The sequence below is a fragment of the Eptesicus fuscus genome, chromosome 10 (genome assembly GCF_027574615.1).
Source record: "Eptesicus fuscus isolate TK198812 chromosome 10, DD_ASM_mEF_20220401, whole genome shotgun sequence".
Classification (NCBI taxonomy): Eukaryota; Metazoa; Chordata; class Mammalia; order Chiroptera; family Vespertilionidae; genus Eptesicus; species Eptesicus fuscus.
This window is the reverse complement of record NC_072482.1, coordinates 24,544,659-24,570,618: the sequence shown is the minus strand read 5'-3', so window position 1 is coordinate 24,570,618 and position 25,960 is coordinate 24,544,659. Positions and strand designations below refer to the sequence as shown.

At 42.1% G+C, this 25,960-nt stretch overlaps 1 protein-coding gene and 1 long non-coding RNA gene across 2 annotated transcripts in view; one reads left to right on the top strand and one right to left on the bottom strand.

Annotated features, from left to right (window-relative positions):
- DST (dystonin) overlaps positions 1-25,960 on the top strand; it is a 438,404-nt gene that overhangs the window by 97,050 nt on the left and 315,394 nt on the right. Inside the window, exon 4 of the mRNA XM_008161813.3 lies at positions 3,648-3,855. Within this exon, the coding sequence (XP_008160035.2) occupies positions 3,648-3,855 (208 nt within the window). The remainder of the gene's footprint in view (positions 1-3,647; positions 3,856-25,960) is intronic.
- Positions 8,149-8,934, bottom strand: LOC114231911 (uncharacterized). Its single transcript, XR_008557352.1, has 2 exons — positions 8,766-8,934; positions 8,149-8,194 (listed from the first exon to the last, which is right to left on the bottom strand). It is a non-coding gene; the product is annotated as an uncharacterized LOC114231911 (long non-coding RNA).

The window sequence follows — 25,960 nt, the reverse complement described above, 5'->3', positions numbered from 1 at the left end:
GGATCAGGCCTAAATGGGCAGGCAGACATCCTTTGAGGGGTCCCAGATTGGAGAGCATGCAGGTTGGGCTGAGGGACAGTCCTTCCCCCTCCCCCCCTGCATAAATTTTGTGCACCGGGCCTCTAGTAAGTCTATAATGGCTCACCCTTCTTTATTAAAAAATAAAAGACCAAATGTTAAAAATATTATAACTGTCAACTTTGTCTTTGCTATCTTAATTACCCTTTCCCCAACTTTGTCTTTGTTATCTTAATTACCCTTTCCCCTCTTTTCTCGGACTCCAAAGCTCTTTCCTCTTTATCTTGTTCTCAACACACATGCCAAATGGTGATGACAGATGAGGGTGTAAATTAGGGTCTTAACCTGGGGTTAGTGGGTCAATGGACCCTTTAAATTTACATGCATAGTGGGTGTGTATTTACTTATGAGCTTTGTTTTGGAGAGAGGTTTCCATAGATTTCATCAGCTTTTTAGGAGGATCTTTGGGCCCAAAATGATTAGGAGCACTGGCTTAAATAGTTACTTCTTTCTGGGGCCTCTGATATTTTCTCTGACCCTTGACACACTATTGTTTTATTTTTAGAAACCTTTTTGTGTATTTGTTTTAGATTATAAAATTAGAAGGAATAAAATAAAATCCATTTATATTATTAGTCATTACCCAAAAATAACCATTGTGTATATATTGATACATAGATATCTATTAACCTATTAACCTATCAATCATCTCTCTGTTCACCTACACACATGTTCATGCACAGATTAAAAAAAAAAGAATAATTCTATATGAACTCTTTCCACTTTGCTAAATGTAGATCAATAACATTTTTGTTTAATTGCTGCAGAGTAGTCTGTTGTATGAATATATTGTAATTTATTTAGCCCCTTATTGATGGACACAGATATTTGTATTTTAACAGGAATCAAACCCTAGGCAACAAGAATAGAAGAAAAGACAGGAACTTGGGCCTTTTGCTGGTCACAAGCGCTCTCTTCCTTTGTCTTACGCTTCCAAGCACCACATCAAAGGTTAGGCTCTGGACTTTGGGTCAGAGAACATGTTTGCTTTTTCCACAAGAAAAGAAAAGAAGAGAGAAATGTACTCTTACACTTTCCCTCTAAACCCCAAGATAGTGACAGGAATTGGCAAGTCATTTCAAATCAATAAAGAGTATAATAGTTTTAGATGATCGATAGATTTCCAAGCAGCTTTATTTAAGATATCACTTCTCAACTTTTAGTGTTCAAATGAGCCTAATTTTATATAGTTTACCTAAAGAAAGCACTCATAAAAATTATTGTGGAAAAAAATCTAATACTTTAATTGTTAAAACGCTTGCATCATATAACCCGGGAGAGACTTTACCACATATAAATATGTATGATTTCTTTCATTCTCTGTGTGTGTGTGTGTGTCTCTATTTCTCTGTGATATATTGCTGAAAGAGCTGTTGCTGATTTTCTTTTCTTTCTTTTCTCTCTTATCTTTTTACCAAATGACACTACCAGATTAGAGGCTGCACCAGTCAGCACCCTCGGGTCCAGGGCTAGTAACTGTTCCCATCTGGCTCCCTGTGATTAATGGTGTTTATGTCGTAGCATGAATAACATTTTGCTGTTCAATCAGCTGAGACTCTGGCCATTAAAAAAATTTACTCCACAAAAATCAATAACCCATGGTTTTTGGAAAGGGGCAGTTTTCTTTAACAGTTATTCTCTAAGCCTGCTTGTAAAGATAAACAATCAAATTACCATACCCATTGAAAATCGTCCAGGCAACAAGAAGAAATATAAGCTCACAGATAAAGGATGACCTTAAGTAAGGACAGGTAGGAAGCCTTTTTAAGGAAGACAGAAAGCAACCAAAGAAACCCAACACCCTGGTGAAAGTCTTTAAGAATGTCACCCGTTTTCACAGATCCAGCCAACAACACAGCCTCAGACAGCTCAAGACGAGTTTCCAGAAAAGCATGGAAAATAAATTAGCTTGATGATAGCATTCTGTGACCGACTTAATGCCACTCACAACTCTCTATGGACTTTAGCTACAATACAGAAAATCAATTTTATTTATTTATTTGCCTCAAGTGTGCCAATTACAGTATTGCCACTTAGGAAAAACACACAAACTCTAAATAAGTAAATTTGCCAAGGTGATGAAATTTCAGGTAAAATAAAACGGAAGATTGCTTTTTCAAGAGAGAATATAGGTAAAGATAAATCTTAGATGCTTTATTTTGCAGGAAATGTTGTGTACTTTTAAAAGGATGGTGTTGACCACGTGTGGCAGCATGTCTGATAGGGTCAATGATCCTGATTCTCTTGTAGTTTATTTCACATGCCTTCGGTGAGCGCTTTGGGTTGTTGCTCACACAGCCTGTTTTTGCTGTGGTTGACCCTGCTTTTGTGAGCAGCTCAATGTTTTGGCTCACACTGGATTATGCCTCACCGATTTACACCCATAACCTGCCATCTTGGGCATCTGTGGCTGCAAGTAGCATTTTAGAAATTCGAATTATACCCGCTTGGCATCTTCACCATGAGCTTCAGCAAAGTGAAATTCTAAATGGGAACGTGAAGATTTCCCATTATATTTTACTTTATTTATGGAGTTCACAGCCCAGATGGTCAGCATCCTTGTTTTGATTGTAAGCTCTCTAAACAATCACCAACGTAACCCACTAAAGAAAGGAAGGAATGACATTGTGTGCCTCTTCTCTGCACAGAAGATACAGATAGAACCCCTTTACGCACGGGATGAATCCTGCAGATTGCTCCCGCTCCATGAAGAGATGGCTAACCTTCGGCAAAGTGCTGTGGTAAAAGCATCATGTTTCCCGTCCCACCGTGTAATGACCGGGGAGCCGAGAAGAGCTGTTTCCTGTCACCGCACTGCATCATTCTCATTTACGTGATTGGCAGCTGTTCCTTTGCTAGAAGTTTAAATGGTCCCAGGGACTCTAAACCGAGTTCAGATGTTTGTTTATGGGAGCTGCCTCGGGCTTCTGTAAACAGGCTTTTGTGCTCTCCCAGTCTTAAGAAAAGGCTCTTCTCAGAGTCGGCCCTTCCCCCCTCCCTGCTCTTTTCTGGTAACCTGCTTCACTCCAGTGAAGAAAATCCAATAAAGGGCACCGGGGCTCAAAACGGGCCAGAAAGGAGACGCCAGCGGTGGGGGCGACCTGAGACGGAAAGGAATCGGGACGCCACATCCTGCATTTGTGCTTTGTTTTTGAAACTTCGAGTTAGTTGCCCTAATGAATTAACCAGCAGTCTAGTCATGGAAAATGTTTCTCCCGTCCTGGTGGGGGAGCCAGATACTATAGATTTGCCACAGGAAGGCTGTTGATTCGGGCTTCATTGTTGGGCCAGTCATTGGTGAGCTGGTGGCCAGACCGCAGGCCACACACTTCTGTGCAAATCTTCCTTGTGCTGGAACTGCCCGGGGATTGTCTGTGCTGCCGGAGTTGTGGCCAGGAAGAGATGGTGAGCCTGGGCTTTCATGCCTTGTCTGTGTGCCCCCTCAGCGCCGAGGGGGGGGGTGCAGGATGCCGGGGCTCAGCTTGGGGGCAGGGAGGGGGCTGTGGAAATCCAGGAGCGTGTGTGAGTGCTTTGTGGTTGATGCTTTTTTTCTGTGTCATCCTCCCCAGAGTTCCGGGAACGCGTCCTACCGCTGCTCTATGTCTTCCTCTGCGGATTTTTCCGATGAGGACGATTTCAGCCAGAAATCTGGCTCCGCATCTCCAGCTCCCGGAGACACTTTACCCTGGAATTTGCCTAAACATGAGAGATCGAAAAGGAAGATTCACGGGGGCTCCGTGCTGGACCCCGCCGAGCGGGCCGTGCTTAGGATAGCAGGTAAGGGTACGGGGAAGGGATGGAGCCCGGAGGAGAGTTGTGGAAATTCACCCATCGGCTCCAGGGAGGGTGGTGGGGGTGGTGAGGGTGGGAGGGTGCCCAGTCCGTCAGCTCCGTATCTGGGAGCTGATGCACTGGGCACAGATTTGTGCTCAAGGTGGGGGAGGGAGATGACCCTATTTACTTTATGCCCCGATTTATCGATAGAGCGATTCGCCCTGCCTGCTGGTGACTAAGCTGTTTGGCCCAGCCTTCTGGCTGGATGAATCGATACCTTCGAAATGCAAGGAGCTGTTTACACACATCTGCGTTAAACTTTCCTGTTTACATGCAGTAGCCACCGTGGCAACCTCAAAGTACAGCATGAGCTCCGGTAATCACTTGTGTGCTTGCTGGAAGCTGTGAGAGCCTTCATTTTCGTCTTTGCCCAGGAGCACTGAGCGACGCAGATTTAACCGGGGTAGAGTCCTGGTGTTTGGTACCCAGGATGCAGAGGGTATTCCGGCAACTCAGATGCCATTTCTTTCTTTCTTTCTTTTTTTAGTGTAGCATCTCCGTGAGCATCATGTAGGCGCTTCGGAGGGTTTAGCCGTCATGCATTCCTGATTAATTAATATATGGGAGGTGCCAGTGTTTCTGTTCTGTTAACCGGTGTTCCCTTGCACTGGCCGTAGAAGTCCAACCAGAAGTGATGGCTCATCTTACCTAGTTGAAAGCTGAGAACACCTTGGAAATCCATCCTCCCACCTGCAGGGCCCGTGTGGTTTGTGTGTATGTGTTCTGTGCGGGAAAGTTGCTTCCTGGGGTGGTTGACCCTCCCTTCCTTCAATATATATATATTTTTCCCTCTCGGGAATGGTTATGGGGTAGGATGGGGTATGTTCTTGGGGCTCTCTTGCAAAGGCCAAAGGCCCCATGTTTCTCCACATTGGCTTCTGCACCCAGCAGGTCAGCCCCCCTTCCCTCCCCATCTCCTACTCTCCGCTCTGGGCCCCCTCCCACCCAGTTTGCTTTGCTTCCTTCTATAATGCAAAGTTGGTACTTTATCTTCCTCTGAGGGGGCTGTAGGGGGCTAGCCAGGATCCCAGCCTCCCTGGCAACTGAGAGTCTCCCTAGAGTCCCCCCAGTGGGATTTTCTGATTACAGGGGAAAAACAAACAGCGGCCAGCCAGCCATTCTCTGTTCTGGGTTTCTGGGGCAACAGCCTGAGCTTCTTCTGGCTTCCCTTGTGAGGTGCTGGCTGGTCTCACCCAGGCTTTTGGAGTAGAGCAAGGGGAGGGGGAGGCAGGATGGAGGACAGAGGGACTGTTTGAGAGCAGGGAGAGTGAGCGGGGGTGGTGGCTTGGGGAGCTGGGGCAGACCTGGCTCTCAGTGCCCGCCTGGAGTACCCAAAAGTGTTTAGTCACTGAGGCCTGACTTCTTGCCCTGTTGAGACACCCCCGGCCTGCCCTCCAGCAGGACTGAGGCAGCGGGAGGGACAGTGCTGGTGACAGATGTCTGGCTCAGCAGAAAGGGAAGACGGGAAAGGAGGATGGGGAGCGAAGTTGTTGGGGTTTTGTGCAAAGCCTGGGTGTCGGAATGGGAGGCCTGTATTCCGAACGTTTTTATGGAAGGTAGAAGGTGGCTTCTGGCTTGAGTGTTGATGGTGGTGGCAGAGGTGGATATTTTGATTTAGGTAGTGAAGGAAGGGGGTTTGAAAGAATAGCCGTGCAGGCATGTGTCTGGAGAATGAGACTATGTAAACTGAGGGAGATGACCCTGCAGAAAGCCAAGGGGAGCTGGTGGGAGTAACTTGACGTGTTCGTGCGAAGTGCGGAAGAACTTGGGTTGTCATGGACAAGCAGACGCTGATGCTAGCAGACTGTAGACTCCATGAGGGCAGGAGCCATGTCTTACTTTTTTGTTTGTAAAATGTTCATTGAGTGATTTGTGGGGTAGCTACGAAGTTAGAGGTAGTTGCTGCACTCAAAACCTCAAAGTGACATACTTTTAAGATTATATTAATTGGCAACAGAATGCAACAAAATTAAACAACAAACAGAACAAGCAGCCCTAGTATGGAAGTGTGCTACTTTGTTTAAAATAAATATTGGTAAAATGCTGTTTGCTACACAAGTCATAATCAATAATCATACATGGAACACAGACTTGGGGGCCAGTTCACAAATATCTGTGGCTAAAATATGAAATTCAGATGTATTATGTGTGAAATTTGCCACTGATCACCCAGTGCGAGGATCAGGGAACAGGCCTTCTGAGGGAATTGGGTACTGAGGATAGTCTGAAAACATACTGTTAATATTTCCACTTCTGGGGGTTGGGGGGGAGCGGGAAGAGATTAACCAATGAGCTTATATGTGTATATGCATAGCCCACGGACAGACAATAGTGCAGGGAAGGCCTGGGGAGGGGAAGGAAGTGGGGTGGAAAGGGTGAGTGTGGGGGGAGGGGACATCTGTAATACTTTCAACAATAAAGATGAAAAAAATAGATTTTTGATTTCTAATTTTATTAGACATTTTCATACTCTGCCTAAAGCTCACCTTATCTCTGAAATTCATCCCTAGTAAGAGATGGGGTGAGGCTCTGACATGTATGAGGATGTCCATAGTGTTCATTACTTAGTAATAAAGGATTTAAAAGTTCCATATTTTTTGTTTTTTAAGGGCATAACAATAGAATTGAATATGAAAATGTCTAGAGCCAAAAAAGACCAGATGATCTGTGGAATGCCTTCATGCACTCACATTTTATAAATATGTATCGAGCCTCTGGAATAAAATGAAGAAAAGCACACAGTTCCGCCTTTAAAGAAGTCATAGTCTCATATGGTAAATGGATGTGCTGGTAGTTAAACATGGTGTGAGAGATGAGGTTTAATGGCTGTAAGGACCTAATAGTAAAAGAACCCACAGGAGAGTCTAATGAACTCGGATAGAGAAGGGCAGGCATGGGGGCTTCCTGAAAGGTTTCTGAGGGGGAGGCGCCACTTGAGGTGAGATTTAAAGAGGCTGATGGAATTAGGGTGAAAGGGAAAGCCATTTCAGAGGGCTGGGAACTACAGGAACAAAGATTGGGGGGATGTGTAGCTAAAGCATGGGGCTTGGGATAGCAGGAACTAGGAAGGTGCTTGCGTGCAATACTGAGGAGATTGGACTATTTATACTTAAGTGGTGGGGAACAGCTGAAAGATTTTTAACCCGTGCCGTGACATCATCAGGTTTACATTTCAGAGAGTCTTACTGGTGATGGTGTCATATGTCGGACACTTTATATTTTTAAAAGTGCTTTTGCATTTATTATAGTTTCTTCATTTTAAAGTCGTAGAGTATAACATATGCCGCTCCTATCTCTTAGAGGGGTCCATGGGAGAATAAGATAGAAGAATGTAAGGAAATACCCATTGTATAACGCCTTTTACATAAAAACAATACAGATCTGCTGTTCTTAGCTATAGGAAATCTTAAATTGAATTTTTCAGTCTTCCAGTGCCTATGAGGGTACATGGTTTATCACTGACAATGCTATATTAAAATACAGATTTTTTATTTTTTTTTTTTATCTCATGTGAGTTCTCTGAAGTTGGAGGATGGTAAGCAGAGTCAGGTAAGCTCATCCGGCCAGGAAGTGGTAGAGCTAGGCTCTGAATTCAGGCAGGCTTGACTCCAGAGGCCCTGCTGTGCTTCTCCTGTGTCCCTAAGGAATACACTATTATGATCAGCAGTTTGTCCCAATATTGCCAATTCCAAGAATGCACGGGGCAAAGGCTGTTTTTGCAGACAACCCTAAATGCTGCTGCTGTTCATTTTGACTGGCTCCTTAAATGGACATTTAAAATCATTTAAGTGTGCACTGATGATATTCATAAAACTGGGTTCTACGGAGTATCGGTCTCTGACGAAAACTCAGACTGTGCCCTCAATGACCTTAGTCATTGTGAGGGAGACAAGGCAGTTTTGAGAATCTACATCTGTGCATATGGAATGACTGTAAAAGGTCTGTAAATGGAATGACTCTTAGGAATCTAACTGCTAACCCTCTCATTTCACGAAGCTGTCCCATACGATGTGTTTGTTACTTCAGGAACTAATGTTCACATAAACGCCTATCAACTTGCAAGAAAACTCTAGTGATCCTAAAGGCTCAGTGGGACATGGGATCATGCTCAGATTATATTCAAGTGATCAGAATAGAAGAGAGAGATGTGGGCTTGCTTTGTTTGGAATAGGCCAATTGCTGAGGAGAAGTAAAACTTCCCAATTCAAACTTAAGTTTTTTTTCAAGAGTACTCACGTCCTTCTAAGAGTTAATGGAAGGAAAATGGTCCAGATTCACAACACTGAAAAAGGAAAGAAAAAATAATTCATCAAGGACAAAGGGTTAGTATATATATGAAAGGAAGACACAAGGAGGGAAGATGTGGGCTAGAGGTGAAGTTGTCCTAAGTCAGATGGTGAAGCCTGGCTGTGTGGCTCAGTGGTTGAGCATCGATCTCTGAACCAGGAGGTCACAGTTTGATTCCAGTCAGGGCACATGCCCAGGTTGCAGGTCCACCCTTAGTAGGAGGCTTGCAGGAGGCAGCGGGTCAATGATTATCTCATCATTGATGTTTCTATCTCTCTCTCCCTCTCCCTTCACATTACCTCAGATGGTGAACAATGAGCTAGTTTATCCAATGATAATAATAGCTGACACTTATAAAGCTATTTAATATGGCAACTTTAGGAGGTAGGCACTGTCATCCCCATTTTACTGATGAAAAGAGGCTCAGAGAGGGTAACTCGCCTGTATCCGAGTTACTAAGGAGCCAGGATTCCATCCAGAGCAGCCTGACTGCATCGATACTCTGAAATATATCCATTTACACGCCCGGGTACCAACTGGCTCCCCCAGTGGACCCTTTAACTCACCCGCTTTAGCGTCTGATATAAGTGAATTGTTCCCATTTTTTATTCAAGTTCAGTACTCATCAGTACTGTGGGGAATGACTACTGGTAGAGAGAAGGAGGGAGGGACCAAGTAAGCTGGGGGAGTTGTAACCGGCTTGGGCTGTGGCCATCGCGGAGCCCAGTGGCAAGTTCGCCGGCTGGCTCTGGGGGGCGGAAGGGAGGGACCGCGGGCTGGTGCTCCGGCCGCGGGGTGGCCGAGCGCGCAGGCGCAGACACGCGGCTGTCAGGCCCTGATGCGCGGGGCCACCTGCAGAGGCCGCTGGCTCTGCCCCGAAATGTGCCCTGGGCGTGGACCCCCGTGCCCTTCCCACTTCGTGCTGCCACAGAGTGACCTGAGTCCTTACGTGCCATAAGCTGGATTGCAAAATGTATTCCCCCCCCCCCTCCTCCTCCCCGCCACCCCTTCCCCACGGAGCGTGGCCGGCTCCTCCGCGGGGGGCTGCCCCGCGAGCTGCGGCTTTGTTGTTTCCCAGGCACCTGTTGTGGGTCCCAAATAGAAACCTCGTCCTTGGGGATCCGGGGAGGCCGGCCAGTGTCCGGGGGGTGGGCGTGCTTGGCTGCGCGGTCCCCCCCGGTGGGCGGACCAGGAGAAGGGGGTCTGGGGCGCGCGGCTCAGCCTAGAAGGGAGGGGCCCTCGGCGCCGGGTCGGAGCCCAGCCAGCCGGGGTGCTGACCGCCGGGCTCGCCCCCTCCCTTCCGCCCTCCCCCCTCCGCCCTCCCTCTCTCCGGGGCGCGGGCGGGCGAGTGTCTGCGGCGCGGCGGCCAGGAAATGCCGCAGATGCGCCGCGCAGCATCCCGGGCGGAGGCAGCGCGCCTGGCCTCCCGCACGGCCGCCGCGGTCTCGGTCGGGCCCGGAGCAGGCGCCTAGCGCACGGCCAGGGCGGCGGCCGCGTTCGCTCGGAGGGTCCTGGCGCCCGGCGCCTGCCGCCCCGGCCCGTCCCCACCCGTCCCCGCCGGGCTCCGGGCTCCTCCGCTGCGCCGGTCGTGGCGTGGCGCTGTTGTCACCGCCCCCGAGGTCGCCGAGATTTGCTGCTGCTGCTGAAACCCAAGAGCGACTCTGGCTCCCCGGCAGCGGGCGGCCCTGCACCGCGGCCAGACAGGGGGCCGGGGCGTTTCCCCTGCCGGCTCGGCGCCCGCCGCCTGCCGCCCGCCGCCCGCCGCCCCCGGCTCTGCGTCTCCGGCTTCAGCGCTCTCCCAGCTCGCCGCTCCTTCCGCTTTCCCGGTTCTTGCTGACTAAGACGCTGCCCTGTCCCGGTTCCGAGGGGGCGAGGGGAACTGGCCAGCCATCGCTCCCCTAAACTTGGGCATGGCGGGGTACCTTTCCCCCGCCGCTTACCTGTACGTGGAGGAGCAGGAGTACCTCCAGGCCTACGAGGATGTCCTGGAGAGGTACAAAGGTACGTGGCTCCCCAGCTCGGGCTGCAGGGCTGGGCACGGACCAGCGGGGTAACCGTTACCTTGGCTTAACCAGAGCCACCGCCGTTTGGGCACAAGGAAACAGGTGTCTGGACCAAATCTGGGCAATGAACCCTTGGGTCCTTTTGGATGAGATTCGGTGCCCCCAATGCTGGGAGGGTGGTGGGGTGGGCGGTGGGTCCGGAGACGCCCTTGGGGGGGGGGGGGTGGAGTGGCGGGGGGAGGGGTTTGGTTTCCAAGAAGCACATTGCGTGTTTTTTTTTTTTTTTTTCTTTCCTCCCTTGTAAAGGCTCTTAGCACTAGGCGTAATCATAATTCTCCCTGGGAGGGTGGATCCCGATTAATTCTCCATGGGATTGCTAAGGCATTGCTGCCCTCGCTTGGCACAGGGTATTGGTTAGCCTATAGAAAAGGTTCTTGGATTCTTAAATGGACTCTTTCACCGCCGAGAGCATCACCGAGTCGTTTTTCTTCAAAATGACCTCATTTGACAAAAGTTCATGGATTGAGACTATTTACCTATCCATATGTATCGTACACATTATTTGACAGTGTGATGCTGTAAGACTTTGGTCAGTGAGACTTGTAAATTTAAATGTAAATGAGTATATTATGAGATGTTATTCTGTCTTATCCTTTGTGTTTGGGAAATTCTATGTCAAACTGGTAAATATTGATATTTCTAGTATTAAGTTTACATTGACTTTATGGTGAAATATAGCATTAGACAAAGTGCACCTTCGCCTCTTAAAGGGCCCTTTTGTCTCAGGAAATTATTTTTCAGTGTGTACAGAGGATCTCTTTTGGTGGCTCCTAAAAACACTCTACACCCAAAGGTGGATCATAGAGTCTTAATGTGTTAATAGTGAATAGTAGCCTGTTTCATAGGTTGGGTTCAAATGATTTTGCATCTTGAATCTTTGCTTTGGTTTAAGATACCCAGTTTCTATAAATTGAATGGGGGTTTTATGGTTAAAACGCACGTATTCATAGTTTTCTATTAGTTGGAAGTAGAAATATAAAATCCTGAATTTAATATTTGAATTCCAGATCTCCAAAAAGCTCAAAACTCACCCACAAATGTGTTTTATCTCTTTCTAGAACATGCTTTATTACTGACATGCTTTTAATCCATGTAGAATTTTGTAAACAGTACAATCAGAACTCCTTTGTGCCAACACCCTTTTGTGTATAATGCTGCCACTGAGCAAGTGCAGTGATAGTTTAGGCCAGTGGTCGGCAAACTCATTAGTCAACAGAGCCAGATATCAACAGTACAACGATTGAAATTTCTTTTGAGAGCCAGATTTTTTAAACTTAAACTTCTTCTAGCGCCACTTCTTCAAAATAGACTCGCCCAGGCCGTGGTATTTTGTGGAAGAGCCACACTCAAGGGGCCAAAGAGCCGCATGTGGCTCGCGAGCCGCGGTTTGCCGACCACTGGTAGGCTAAAGCACATTTATAGAATTTGTGTACGTACATATGTGCACATGTAATATGCTCTTGGCTATATCTGTCTTTCCATGTAAAAATAAAATTCTTAACCGGCTGTCTCCAGAACTTTACAAATGAGAAATACCAATATAGACTACTATATTTATTGAAGACATACACCTGTGCTCTTTAAAGTCAGAAAAACAAAGTCTGAAAGTCCTAAAGGATATACATTTTTTACTTTTGAAAGAAATTATAGTTGGATGAATTTTTTTGTCCCATCAAGTTTTACATCAGTGACACATGGGTGATTTCAGGTAACTTTGAAAACTAATGTAACTCAAGTGCTGATTTGACTTGTCCGGAGGGAGCAGACATTACTTAAAAGCTTTTCTTCATTTGTTTTTAGAAGTAAAAGGAAATGAAAGATGTATAGGCCATTACAAATGAAAGATGTATAGGCCATTAAGTTCTCACTACACTGCATTTTAATTTTACCCTAATGATCAGTATTGCACATAATCAGGTCCTTTTCCAAACATATACTGCAAAATTTTGCTGAAAAAAGTGACGGTTGTTACCTTCATTTTCTTTGTTGCTTTAAAATCAATTTGTACTCAGCTTTACAGATGTTCTATATTTCATTTATGTTGGAAAGGAAAGTAAGAGTATTGGCCAGTGTATTACATGAAAAACTGGAGACCTGGAAAACTCATTGTTTCCTGATGTTTTGAAGCCAGTTATGATTTCCCATCAGTATCCAATACGATGACTTCACTACAATGCTTATTATCCTGATGACTTGCTATGGGGGCTGATCTAATCAGAAAAGAATGGTAGGCTTTGAATAGGGAGTGTCAGTTCACTAAACTTTCAAAGTACAGTTGCTCATTTTCTGAAATCATGCATTGTTCAAAACATTTTACATTCCCACTTGAACTTAAGAGGGGTTATTTTGATTTTTATTTCTGGCAAAGTTTCTTGGTTACAGAATGAGTTTGCATTGAGCTAGAATATTATCAGGTTGCCATGTTATCATATGCCCAGCTGTTGAATAGCGCTAAGTGGTAGAGTCAGCTGGAACCAATTCAAAATCTGTCTGTTGTCAGAAACGTAGAATTATAATAATCTATAATGTTAGCATTTAGGAGTATTAGATTCAGAAGCTGAGAGTTTTGTTAGACTTAGTCCTCAGACGGCCTTGGAAGGACTTCAAACCCAGCTCTCTGTAGAAAAACAAGAATAGGGGCGAGTGAGGCCTAAGTATTTATGGTGTGGCCTATTCTGGTATCTTGCTTTGGTCCTGGACTTCTGAGTGAAAATAGGCAACTGTTCGCTGAATTAGAATAACACAGAAAGAGCTATTTGCTACAGAGGGGCATAGTGTTCTGATTCATATTCTAATCCTTTAACTTGTAAAATAAGTTCACAACTAGAATGTTCAGGGATCTGATTAAAAAAATCACATTACTGATACCACAGTCAGCATGAATAAAGGCATTTATTTATGAATAAAACCTTTTTAATTATTATATATGCTAGAAAGATCCATATTAGTAGCTTTCTTTCATATCTTTAGTAAATTACCCAGTCTATTTGTCATAAAAACATTTTTTTTTGTAAATTAGCATGAAAGAGACAATGTTTTTCTTGTCATTGTAAGGAAACTAACCTATATGCTGCTATTATAATGAACTATTATATATTGTTATTAAAATTAATTAGCTGTCACTTTAATCTGTGAAATTCTGTTCTTTGAGTCTGCCATTAGAAGTTTTTTATATTCTCAACACATTGTTACTTTTTAAAATATATGTGGAAATGAGATCATTAATGTGAACCCAATAAATTTTATTCAATATATTTTAGAATTAATTTAAAAAGCTAAATTACTTTGGTCCAGAACAATGGATATTTTCCTCTTGACCTGGAAATTAGTTGTCCTCAGACAACTGTAAAAAGTGTTTCATTATTATTCTCTATGAAAGCCGAATGGCAGATCTGTTGTCTATACTATCACTAAAAAACCCTCTTCTATTATTTAGAAAAAAGTCAAAGTTTTCTGTTTTTCACAAAAACTTTTGAGGAATTCTTTTAGTCCCTTCTTCCAATAGGGCAATCTAATTCTGCTTATGTTCATGGTGTCAACAGGAATTGAGACCCACTCCAACTGTAGTTTTCATTTTCAGTTCAGTTTTATGGCCTAGACTCAGGCCATAAATCATTACTGTGATTCATACTTCCCCATGGTATCCACTGTTTTAGGATGAGATTGTGCTGTTACAATTTTTGAAAATAACAATGTCATATTATTGATATTTGTGCTTCAAACACCAAGATCTTGGTATACTGAGTAATATCTTTAAGAAGACTTGTATAAAAGTTTATAGTGCTCCTGATTCAAATTCCCTAGGCCAGTGGTCAGCAAACTCATTAGTCAACAGAGCCAAATATCAACAGTACAACGATTGAAATTTCTTTTGAGAGCCAAATTTTTAAAACTTAAACTTCTTCTAATGCCATTTCTTCAAAATAGACTCGCCCAGGCCGTGGTATTTTGTGGAAGAGCCACACTCAAGGGGCCAAAGAGCCGCATGTGGCTCGTGAGCCGCAGTTTGCCGACCACGGGCCTAGAGCTATGTGATTGGCAAAAAGCCTGTCTTTTTACAGTGTAAACCAACTCTAATGCCAGTGGAATTGAAAGTTGGAGTACAGTAATCCTCCCATATCTACCGGGGATACATTCCAAGAACCCCAGTGGATACCCAAAGCCATGGGTAGTATTGAACCCTATACACTATGTTTTTTCTTTTACATACATAGTAGACTTTATGGTTTCTCTTTGGCATGTCAAATAAATTGCATCATTACTCTTGTGCTTTGGGCTACAGTTGATCTGATAACCAAGGTGGCTACCAGGTGACTCACAGGCGGGCCGTGTATACAGAGAGGAAAAACGAGGATTCACATCCTGTGCAGGATAGAGCGGGACAGGAGAGATTTCATTACACTACTTAGAATGGCGAAAACTTGTGAATTGTTTATTTCTGGAATTTTCCCTTTCATATTTTTGGACTGTGGTTGACCTCAGGTAACTGAAACAATGGAAAGTAAAACCATGGATAACGGGGGACTAATATATAAAGGTCTCCAGGAATTACTCCCCCCCACCCTCACCCCCCCAATCAGATATTATCCAGTTTAGCTCAGAGGGTTTCCGCTGGTTTCCAGGATTCGGCAAAAACTTGATTTCTAATTTCATCTGCTCATGGCTTAGTGGCCAGTTGTGTAATAAGTGAACTTTAACTGTGTTGCATCATGACAATGTTATAGTGTAGCTACTTGAAGCAGTATTAGTCTGGGCTTTTTCTTTTCTTTAAAAAATGCAATAGGCTTCATTTGGTGATCAGTGTTACTGAAGATTTTGTTTGGCTGTAACGGAAAACAGATGATGATGCTTAACCAAACAGCTGTTTGCTTTTTCTCAGGTACTGAGAGGCCCAAGGTGGACAGGCCAGGGCTGTGGGGTTTCTCTATTTGCCAGTGGGACCCAGACTCCTGTATTTCTGCTTAGTCACTTGTCGTGCATCATGTGGTGGCTCTGTAATCACCAGAAGGCTGCTTCCCTTCCAGCCCTTTTGTCTTAATTCCCGATGCAAGGACAACAGTTGGTTCAGCCTTCTTTTTAAGGAGCTTTTTTAGAAGCCCATTTAGCAACTTTCACTTGTATCTCATTGGCCCAACTGTTCCAGGGGCCACTGCTCTCTGCAAGGCAGACTGGAAAATAGAGTTTTAGGTTGGCCCCACTTAGAGCCCTGAACACAACTGAAGTTCTGTTTGAAAGAATAAGGAAAGAATGGGTATTGGGTCTGGCACACAGAGGGTAAAGTGTCTATCCTGAAATTGGAAACTTAAAGTTCGGACACATAAACATCCATAAAAACGTATTTGACTTCACTGACATTGGAGAGACCGTCTGAGAGCTCCACTGAAGTCTCTGAGGAGTTTCAAAATGACACAATTGAATGTTTTATAATGTTATTACAACACGGATTTGAAAAGTAATTTATACCAAATAATCAGGATTTAAATGGGCCAAAGAACTTGTTCATTGCTTCACATTATAAGAAACATATATCCAGTTCAGGAGTGTAACCGGTTATTAGGTATCGTTAGTGAATTTAACTCTGAGCCCCAAATACCATACTGATGCTCCTGTAGTTTCTTTTGTTCTGACTTAGCCTTATACCGTTATCTCAACATTTATTTAGTCAGGGCCTTTTAAAAAGCTTTATGCTACTTACAACTTTTTTTGGGAGCAATTTGGAGAAGCTTTTCTGTCTCAATGATGACTTTAGGTAATAAACAGCATGTAACGAGAAGAGGTGAAAACACTTTCTTGTCTAACTGCTGTTTTGTAGTCAGGCAAAGAAATGCTTGTGTTCCTGCCTCTGGGTCACGTGTGCTCAGGAGTCTGGAGAATTTGACCAAATCATCTCCATGAAATTGCAGATTGTAAAAACCCCTGAAGCGGTAAAGGTGACAAAAAGATGAAATATCTAGGCACAATCATACATTTCTGTTTTCATTCCGCAACTGAATATAAAAATGTATAAATGCAGTCAAGATGACCTGACCCTATAAGCCTAATGAATGAGTTGAGTGAGAAGATCTGTAGTTGAGAATCTTTAGTATTTAATATCAATTAAAAAGAAACTCATGTCTTAGTTACATGGAACTCCTCTCTATAATGGCTGTTGAAGAAAGACTTCTGAGTCCATTTCTCAGCTCTTAATTCAGGGATCACATTCTACCAAATTCCAAAGAGAAATTCCAGGTTTTTATTTATTTACTAGAGGCCCGGTGCACAAAATTCATGCACGGGGGGGGGGGGGGGGGAAGAGGGGTGTCCCTCAGCCCAGGCTGCACCCTCTCCAATCTGAGACCCCTTGAGGGATGTCCGACTGCCCATTTAGGCCTGATCTTGGTAGGATCTGGCCTAAATGGGCAGTCGGACATCCCTCTCACAATCCAGGACTGCTGGCTCCTAACTGCTTGCCTGCCTGCCTTCCTGATTGCCCCTAACCCCTTCTGCCTGCCAAACCTAGCAAAAATGATAAGATAGACTGGCAAACAGTCTGATCACCCCTTAACCACTCCCCTGCCAGCCCGATTGATGCCTAACTGCTCCCCTGCCAGCCTATTTGCCCCTAACCGCCCTCCCCTGTAGGCCTGGTCACCCCTAAATGCCCTCCCCTGCAGGACTGGTCCCCCCCAACTGCCCTCCCCTGCAGGCCCAGTTGCCCCCAACTTCCCTCCTCTACCAGCCTGGTCACCCCTAACTGCCCTCCCTTGCAGGCCTGATCCCTCTCAACTGCCCTCCCCTGCTGACCATCTTGTGGTGGCCATCTTGTGTCCACATGGGGGCAGCCATCTTTGACCACATGGGGGCAGCCATCTTGTGTGTTGGAGTGATGGTCAATTTGCATATTACTCTTTTATTAGATAGGATGTTTGGCCTACCCCTTTAATGCAATATTTTTTTTTTGGTGCTATTCTTTCCCACCCTACTTTCATCTCTCTCAGAAGAGGAAGCAAATAATTCTGCCTGGGTTGGGTGTTGGGGAAAGCTTTGTACTTAGGGGCAAATGAGATGTTACCCCGTAGGGAAGGTGAAGGTACCATTGAGGAAAACACCAAGAGGAGAGACTGGCATGACTTCTTCATTTCATCAGCATAACCACAGAGTCTGTTTGTCTGCTTGGCTAAAATGCATGGTAGGTTTTAAAATTGGGAGTGGATAGAAGTTATTGGAAGATGCAAATGGGTGAATAATGGAGGGTTAGGTTGGATCAGATTGGAAAGGGCCTGAATGCCACACGCAAGACCAAGTTTGAGGTTTATTCTGTAGGTTGGAAGGGGAACCTTGATGATCTTCAGCAGGATATTACCAACGAGATAGGTTTTAGAGAGATGACTCTAGTAACACTGTAGAGGATTGAACAGAGGGGGAAGATGCAGGAAGCAGGGAGACAGGTCTGTAAAATTCTGGGGCTTGGGATGGAAGGCTGGATTCAAAAGAAATTTCAGAAATTGACAGCACAGTTGACTGGTTGGTTCTATAATGTGTGGACAGGAGGGATGCAGCAACCTCTGTGTTGAAGTTCTATTTGAAGAAGCTTGGAGAAATTTCTTTTTAATTTGTAAAACAAAGTTCATTGGAAAGAATGTTTTTGAAACATTTGTAATAGTAGTCATTATTAGACCTTCTTTGGTAGTGAAATCAAGTGAATGCTGTTTTACTTGACCTTGGGAATATAGCAAATAGTGTGACCTAGAAAAATGGAATGCTTTACTGAATGTGAGACTCCATAAGTAATACCTTACCAGTCTTTTAAAAAAATTATTTATTGACTTCTTAGAGAGAGAGGGGAAAGAGGAAAAGAGAGAGAAACATCAATTTGTTGTTCCACTTATTTATGCATTCATTGGTTGGTCCTTGTATGTGCCTGACTGGGGATCGAACCCACAACCTGGGCATATTGGGATAATTCTCTAATCAACTGAGCTACTCGGCCAGGGCCTACCTTATCAGTCTTCTTGCTGGGGATCCTCTGAGGATGATTTGTAGTGTATTACAGCAGTGAGTCTGTTTTCTATAACCAAATAAAATCATTCAAATTCTTTTTAGAAGTAACTATAAATCATAAAAAAACAACTCTGATAATATATTCCAACAATTTTTTTATTTGGCTTTATTTGAGAAGTCTCTTAATTGTGTTTTTTTTTTTTTTTTGCCACATAAACTTTAGCAGTTTTGTAGTTAGTTTGGTTTGGTGTATTAGAAGTTCAATGGTTATATGATCATTTAATATAAGTTCTAATCAATCCTTAAATTTATCTGTTAAGCGCTTAATTTTTAGCTTAAGATAGTAAAAATTATAGCTACCATTTATATGCCTACCTGCTTATATACCAGGCATAGTGCTGGGTATTACACATTAATTATATATATAATTATATATATAATTTCTAATTCTTATACCTCTTTATCTTGGCTACAATTACTGCCATTGAACAATATGAAAATTGAGGCTTGGAGAAATTAATTTTCCTGAAATCGTATAGCTATAAGTGGTAGCAATGGCATTTGAACATCAAGTGCGTATTTGACATAAACTATATATTTTGAGTTCATTGCGTTGACTGGGAATGTTGCAGAAATGGTGTTTATGAGAATTTTTTACTAGAATTATAATTTGGATTACTAGAACTTTCTGAGATGTGTTAAATGGATGCATAAAATTAAAATTAATAGTTTAAACATTCATAGAGATTTATATAAGTTCAGATATTCAGATGTTGGGAGCTTGAACTGTTGTATCTTAGTTGAATTATAAATTCTAATAAGCTATCCATGAAAGGAAAGTAAAATTTTAACATGAGCACTTCCAGTGTGTGTAGAGGTTGAGGAGATCTTGAAAAGGATTAAGTTTCCTAAATGTCACCAGTGAATGTGGCTGCTTTGATACATGCCTGAAATGTTTCCTGGAAAGAATCGGCAAAGGGAGTTGACAAAGTCCCGATTTTTCTCTGTTGGGTGGAAATATTTCCCAGTGACTCCTGGTATTAAAGACTTTATACAATGATACTATTGTTCCAGTGAATTAAAAAATGCCTCTAATTCAGTGTTACAATTCTCCATGCCGGCCATGCCAGTGTGAGAATTTGTGTTCTTGATTTTGGGGAGGAAGTAATACTACTTGGTGGCTTATTTTATCCTACCTTTATCAAGCCAGTGGGTTAGATGTGGCAGGTGTGCCTCGCTGTCGCCCTCACTGAGTTAATAAAGGTAGGATAAAATAGTGCATATGAAGTATATTGAGAAGTAGAGATTATATAGACAGTCGATGAATGAGGTAGACCTAAGAATTCGAGTCCTCTGGCCCCTCCTAGGCCAGAAACCTTTTTTTTTTTTTTTTTTTTTTTAAAATACTACTTTTTAGAGCAATTACAGGTTTACAGAAAATTTAGGCAGAAAGTACAGAGTTCCTATATACCCCCCCGCCCCCATATTTTCCCCTTTTGATGTCTTGCATTGGAGTGGTGTGTTTGTTATGATTGATAAACAAAATATTGATAGATTAACTAAGATCCATAGTTTGCATCAGGGTTGTGCAGTTTAAGATTTGGTAAATGCATATCATGTGTCTATTATCACAGTAGTTTCACTGCCCCCCAAATCCTCTGTGTTCTACCTATTCCTCCCCACCCAAATCTCTGGCAACTAAGGATCTTTTCATCGTCTCCATAGTTTTGCCTTTCCCAGAATGTCATAGTGGGAATCATACAGTATGTAGGCTTTTCAGATTGGCTTTTTTTCACTTAGTAATAAGCATTTAAGGTTCGTCCATGTTTTTTCATGGCTTGATAGTTCATTTTTTCTTGTTGCTGAATAATACTTCATTGTCTTGATGTACCACAGTTTTTTTATGCACGCATTCACCTATTGAAGGACATCTTGATGCTTTCGATTTTTGTCAACCATAAATAAAGCTGCTATGCACACTTGTGTGCAGGTTTTTGTGTGGACATAAGTTTCCAACTCATTTGGGTAAATATGTAGGAGTATGACTGCTGGGTCATATGGAGAGTTGTGATTATCTTGTAATAAACTGAACTGTCTTCCACAATGGCTGTACCATTTTTAATTTCCACTAGCAATGAATGAGAGTTCCTGTTCCCCCTCCCCCCACCCCCCCATCCTCACCAGCATTTGGGTTTGTCCATGTTTTGGATTTTAGCCATTCTGATAGGTGTGTAGTAGTACTGAATTATTTTGCAAATTTCTAATATATAATGTGGAATGTCTTTTCATATGCTTATTTGCCCAATCTGTATATCTCCTTTAGATGTCCAGATCTTTTGCCCACTTTTTAAAAAAATATTTTTTTAAATTGATTTTAGAGAGAGAGGAAAGGAGAGGGAGAGAAGGGAGAGAGAGAAACATCAATGTGTGGGAGAGAAACATCAATCGCTCCCTCCTGCACGCCCCCTAATGGGGATGGAGCCAGCAACCTGGGCATGTGCCCTGACCTGGAATCAAACCAGTGACCTTTCCACGCATGGGGCGATGCTCAACCAACTGAATCACATAGCCAGGGCTTTTGCCCACTTTTTAATTGGGCTGTTTGTTTTTTTATTTGTTGAGTTTAAGATTCTTCGCGTATTTTATATAACAGTCCTTAATCAGATATGCATTTTGCAAATGTTAGTAACCTTTTATACCATTACCTCCTTTTGACACTTTTAAACCATTGCGTATTATAGATATCCTATATAATAATCCTATGTAATAAAGAGGTAATATGCAAATTGACCATCACTCCAACACACAAGATGGCTGCCCCCATGTGGACATAAGATGGCCGGCAGGGGAGGGCAGTTGTGGGCGATCAGGCCAGCAGAGGAGAGCAGTTGTGGGGGGACCAGGCCTGCAGAGGAGGGCAGTTAGGGGCAATCAGGCTGGCAGGAGAGCAGTTAGGTGTCGATCAGGCTGGCAGGGGAGTGGTTAGGGGGTGATCAGGCTGGTAGGCAGAAGCAGTTAGGGGCAATCAGGCAGGCAGGCAGGCAAGCGGTTGGGAGCCAGCAGTCCTGGATTGTGAGAGGGATCCCAGATTGGAGAGGGTGTAGGTTGGGCTAAGGGACACACACACACACACACACACACACACACACACACACACCGTGCACGAATTTCGTGCACCGGGCCTCTAGTTATTTAAATAAATGAGGCCCCGATTATTTCCTTTCATATGATCATATTGTTCTTAAGTACCATTTTATGTGTGTGTACACATTGTCTATTGTACATACTTCGTAGAATTGAATGTGGTGTCTCAGAGTTCAGCAATCTGACAGTTTGCTTTAGTGTATCTATATATGCTGCTGTAATCAGGTGTCCAGTTGGTTGGCAGTTATGATGCTTTGTAACACTTGATTCTAAAATTAGTTGAACTGTTCTATTTTAAGGATAGACTGAAATTAGTAGTTCATGTCCTGCAAAACATATGAAAGTTAAACTCTTAGGATACTGAATTACTTCTTTTAAGATATAATCAGAGATAGCATTAGGTAGAAAGTAGTTTGTTTCAATTTTTAAAAAAGTTTTTGTTATATGAGTGTAGTACTGTATGTATATAATAGCTAGGAACACAAAGTTTTCCTGTTGCCCTGTAGAGTTTTAAGACATTGCTTTTACGGAAATGATCATGTTTGAGTTTTAAAACCACATGGCTTAAGAGGTGGAGCAAGATTACCTGAATTTTCTTTTAGAATATTTTAGAAGAGCCACAGCCCATAAATATTTATGAATCCTGGAACACTATTGACTGCTTTTGCTAGGGAAAAAAGCAAATGTGATTAGAGGAGTATTTGGTTCATTTTGTGATTTTTGTGAAAGCTTTATCTACATAACAGAAACTACTGAATATTGAAAATTTTTAGTAGATGAAAAGCTGAGTGATTGAAATTCAAAGTTTAATTTTGAATGTAGTGTGAATTTTATAATCTCTTTAAGTGAGGGCTCATGGTTATGAAGGCATTTTCGATGTTATTTGAATGTGTCCTTCAAGCAATCTCAGAAGCTATAACAATTTAGCTACTAGAGATAATTTGTGGTCTTTATACTTCTTTGGAAATTTTGTAGAGTCTATAGATGTATTGAAAATTGTAAATTACAGAAAGCAAAATGCAAGGATACTTTACTTTTCTAGTGGAAAAACAGAGATGTACTTAATCTCCATTCTTTTGCATTTAGTAAACTACAGAGAAATTTAAATTTGTGTTTCTGTAGAATCAAAATGATAAACAGGATGAAATACTTTTGTAATTAGCACTTTGAAACATTCCAGCAGCATTGTTCCTAAACTCACATTTCTCATATTTTCAATGAGAAGTTAATTGTTTACATGCTTCAGGTGAACAAATTACCATGTAATACACATTTCCCTCAGCCTCCATCACATTTTATACTCAATATTTCCCTAGAAAATCCGGGAAGAGAGAAAGCACTTGGGGCCAGGAGAAATGGATCCTCACCAAACTGGATTATGTGGTTTAATTCTAAGTAGTTATTGATCCTATACTTTAACAATGTGCAAAGGCACTAGGGTCTACGGATGGAAGGGGAACATGGCTACAGGACTGCAGGCTCCCAGAAAGCATAATTGGTGAAGAAGGTGGGTCAGTTGCACTTACAAGTGAGTGGTGTGAAAGAGGAGTGATCTGAGCACCCAAGAGTTTCACAAGCAGGGTTGGCATTTGAAGGAGGGCAGAACTTCGGGGGGGGGGGGGGGGGCTTTGTAGTGTTTGTGTGTGGGTGGGTGGTGTGGGCAGAGGGTTTTTTCAACCTTAGCTTTTCAGCTGGACAATCTGGCTTTGCATTTCGTTCTTTGCATTCATTTTAGGAAAGGTATTCCCCTGATGACTTAATCAGTATTTGAGTATAAACCAGAGAAGTTTTGTTTATAGGTAATCAGGGTTCAGTTGACAATTCTATCCTCTCTTTTTTAAGAACTCTGCTAATACTGTTAATATAAAGTCTCAGGATTTAGTATTGAGAAATAACTTTTTTAAAAATATATATATTTTATTGATTTTTTACAGAGAGGAAGGGAGAGGGATAGAGAGTTAGAAACATCGATGAGAGAGAAACATCGATCAGCTGCCTCTTGCACACCCCCTACTGGGGATGTGCCCGCAACCAAGGTACATGCCCTTGACCGGAATCGAACCTGGGACCCTTGAGTCCGCAGGCCGACGCTCTATCCACTGAGTCAAACCGGTTTCGGCGGTGAGAAATAACTTTTAGGCATGGCTCAGCAAATGTAAAGATTGAATGAGACACTCTTCACATGGTGTAGGGAACTCTGAATTAGATCAATGGTCATAGTAATGATAGCACCATACTTGCTTATATTTTTACATACATGATCTAATTTGATTCTTATACCAACTCTTTGAGACAAGTAACATAAGAGCCAATTTTATAGCTGAGGAAACCAGGCTCCCCTGATTGCATTGACTGGGTGGCTGACTGGAAACCACTATAGAGAATTGTGGCCATTCTTTATATGCATTTAAAGTTACTACAAGTATAAGTTAAGTAATGTATGTGGTGAGAGGCGGATAGTCTCACTTTAAGTAGATATTCATTGACTATGTTCTAGAGTTACTGGTAGAGGTCCATATTTAGGAGGGAGAGAAGTATGGCTTACATTATGTTTAATGTGGTTTTGGGCTATCCATAATCTAGAAATTTTAGTGAAAACTTCTATTGCTGGCTGTCGAGGATTTAGTTACTCGAGGGGAAAACTCCAACCATTGTTAATTGAAGCACTTCTTAAAATTACAGGGTTTTACATTTACACCACTGTCCCATTGACTAAAGATGTAATTTCTGTATTACTCAGTGGAGAAGGAGGAACTATGTAAGTGCTTGGTGGAATGTGGGAAAAAAATTTTTGTATGATGTAAACTTGCTAACTTTTCGGAAAAATAAAATGTATAAAAATAATCTCTAGTTTCATTAGCCAAATACATTAATTTCCTGACATATTTTATTTTCCATTTCTCTTTTTTCCTGAATATATAACATTTAAAAATGTGGGCTACTGTATATAAAGTTCTGTTTCCTGCTAATTCACTATATATTATGGCATTTTCTAATATCATTAAATATTATTTAAAACATATTTAATAACTAATGCATGTGTTCGATTATGCAGTGGTGATAAACAATATCATGAAACCATTTAAGCAATTTTTTATTTTGATGAGTTTTGGTTAATATTATTATATTGGTATCTTTAAATCTAATTACAAAATTCAGAAATATATGCTTTTAAGAAAAGAAAGTAATTGTATGGATTATATAAACCACTTAACAGTTAACTGTTTATAAGACACTATCTAATTCCTAATTGAGTAGATTATTGAGTTTTATATCCAATTTAAAAATTATAATTTCTCTTGAATTCTAGAAATTCCAACAGTAAAGGAAACAATGACTAATAATCAGGAGATCTGCTTTTCATTCCTGGGTCTTATGTTAGCTAGCTAGTCTTGGATGGCTTATACCAATAAATTAAAATGAATGCTTGCTTTGCTAAGGTTGCTCATCATATAATACTTAATGAATTAATTCATCATTTATTCATTTAGACAACATTTATTGAGTGTGTGCCAGCAAGTATGTTATATCCTTTGTCGAGTTGTGAATATATCACTTTATACTGATGGAATCTGTTGGTTACCCTTGGCATAACTTTCTGACATACTTTCCATTTACTGTTTATGACATACACCTCATTTTTTATTTTTGAAATGATTGCCATATTCGTGGGCTTTATTATTTTTCCCCCCAGAAACTATTAGTGATTTAAAAAATGCCTTCGGAGCTTTTGATATAGGTTGTAATCATTGATTGCATTTGTATTTCATTACTTGTGCTAGTCTTCAAGACTATCATTTATTAACTAGAGGTGGAATGTGGGAAAAAAAATTTTGTATGATGTAAACTTGCTAACTTTTCGGAAAAATAAAATGTATAAAAATAATCTCTAGTTTCATTAGCCAAATACATTAATTTCCTGACATATTTTATTTTCCATTTCTCTTTTTTCCTGAATATATAACATTTAAAAATGTGGGCTACTGTATATAAAGTTCTGTTTCCTGCTAATTCACTATATATTATGGCATTTTCTAATATAATTAAGTATTATTTAAAACATATTTAATAACTAATACATGGCAGTCCCCAGGCCTGGCCTGCAATCAGGGCCGATCGGGGCCTTCCAGCTGCTGGCCCGGGCCTTCCTTCCCCTGGCTGCATCGTTTCACGCTGCCCCTTGGTGGTTGGCGCACATCATAGCAGGTGGTTGAACTCCCTGTGGGTCCAACTCCCACCGGAGGGGACAATTTGCATATTAGCCTTTATTATATAGGATGGTCCTGAATTAAGCAGTACTTTAAGGGATTAGGTTTATCTGTAACATTGATTGAAGTACAACTTTGGCAGAAATTCATAATTTTAAAAGTTTTTCCAACCTCATCACATGCATTAATGATATGTAAACTTTGTACCTTTGAGTGTATACAAGTGACTGCATTTTGGAAGTTTTAAATTGTTATCTGTCTTAATCACTGTGCATTGTTCTTGCATGTTTAGGCCCGCATTTCTTTTGTGTTTAAATGAGGACCTACCCAACTTGAGGAAAGGCCTAAATGTTGTCCTCTCTGAGC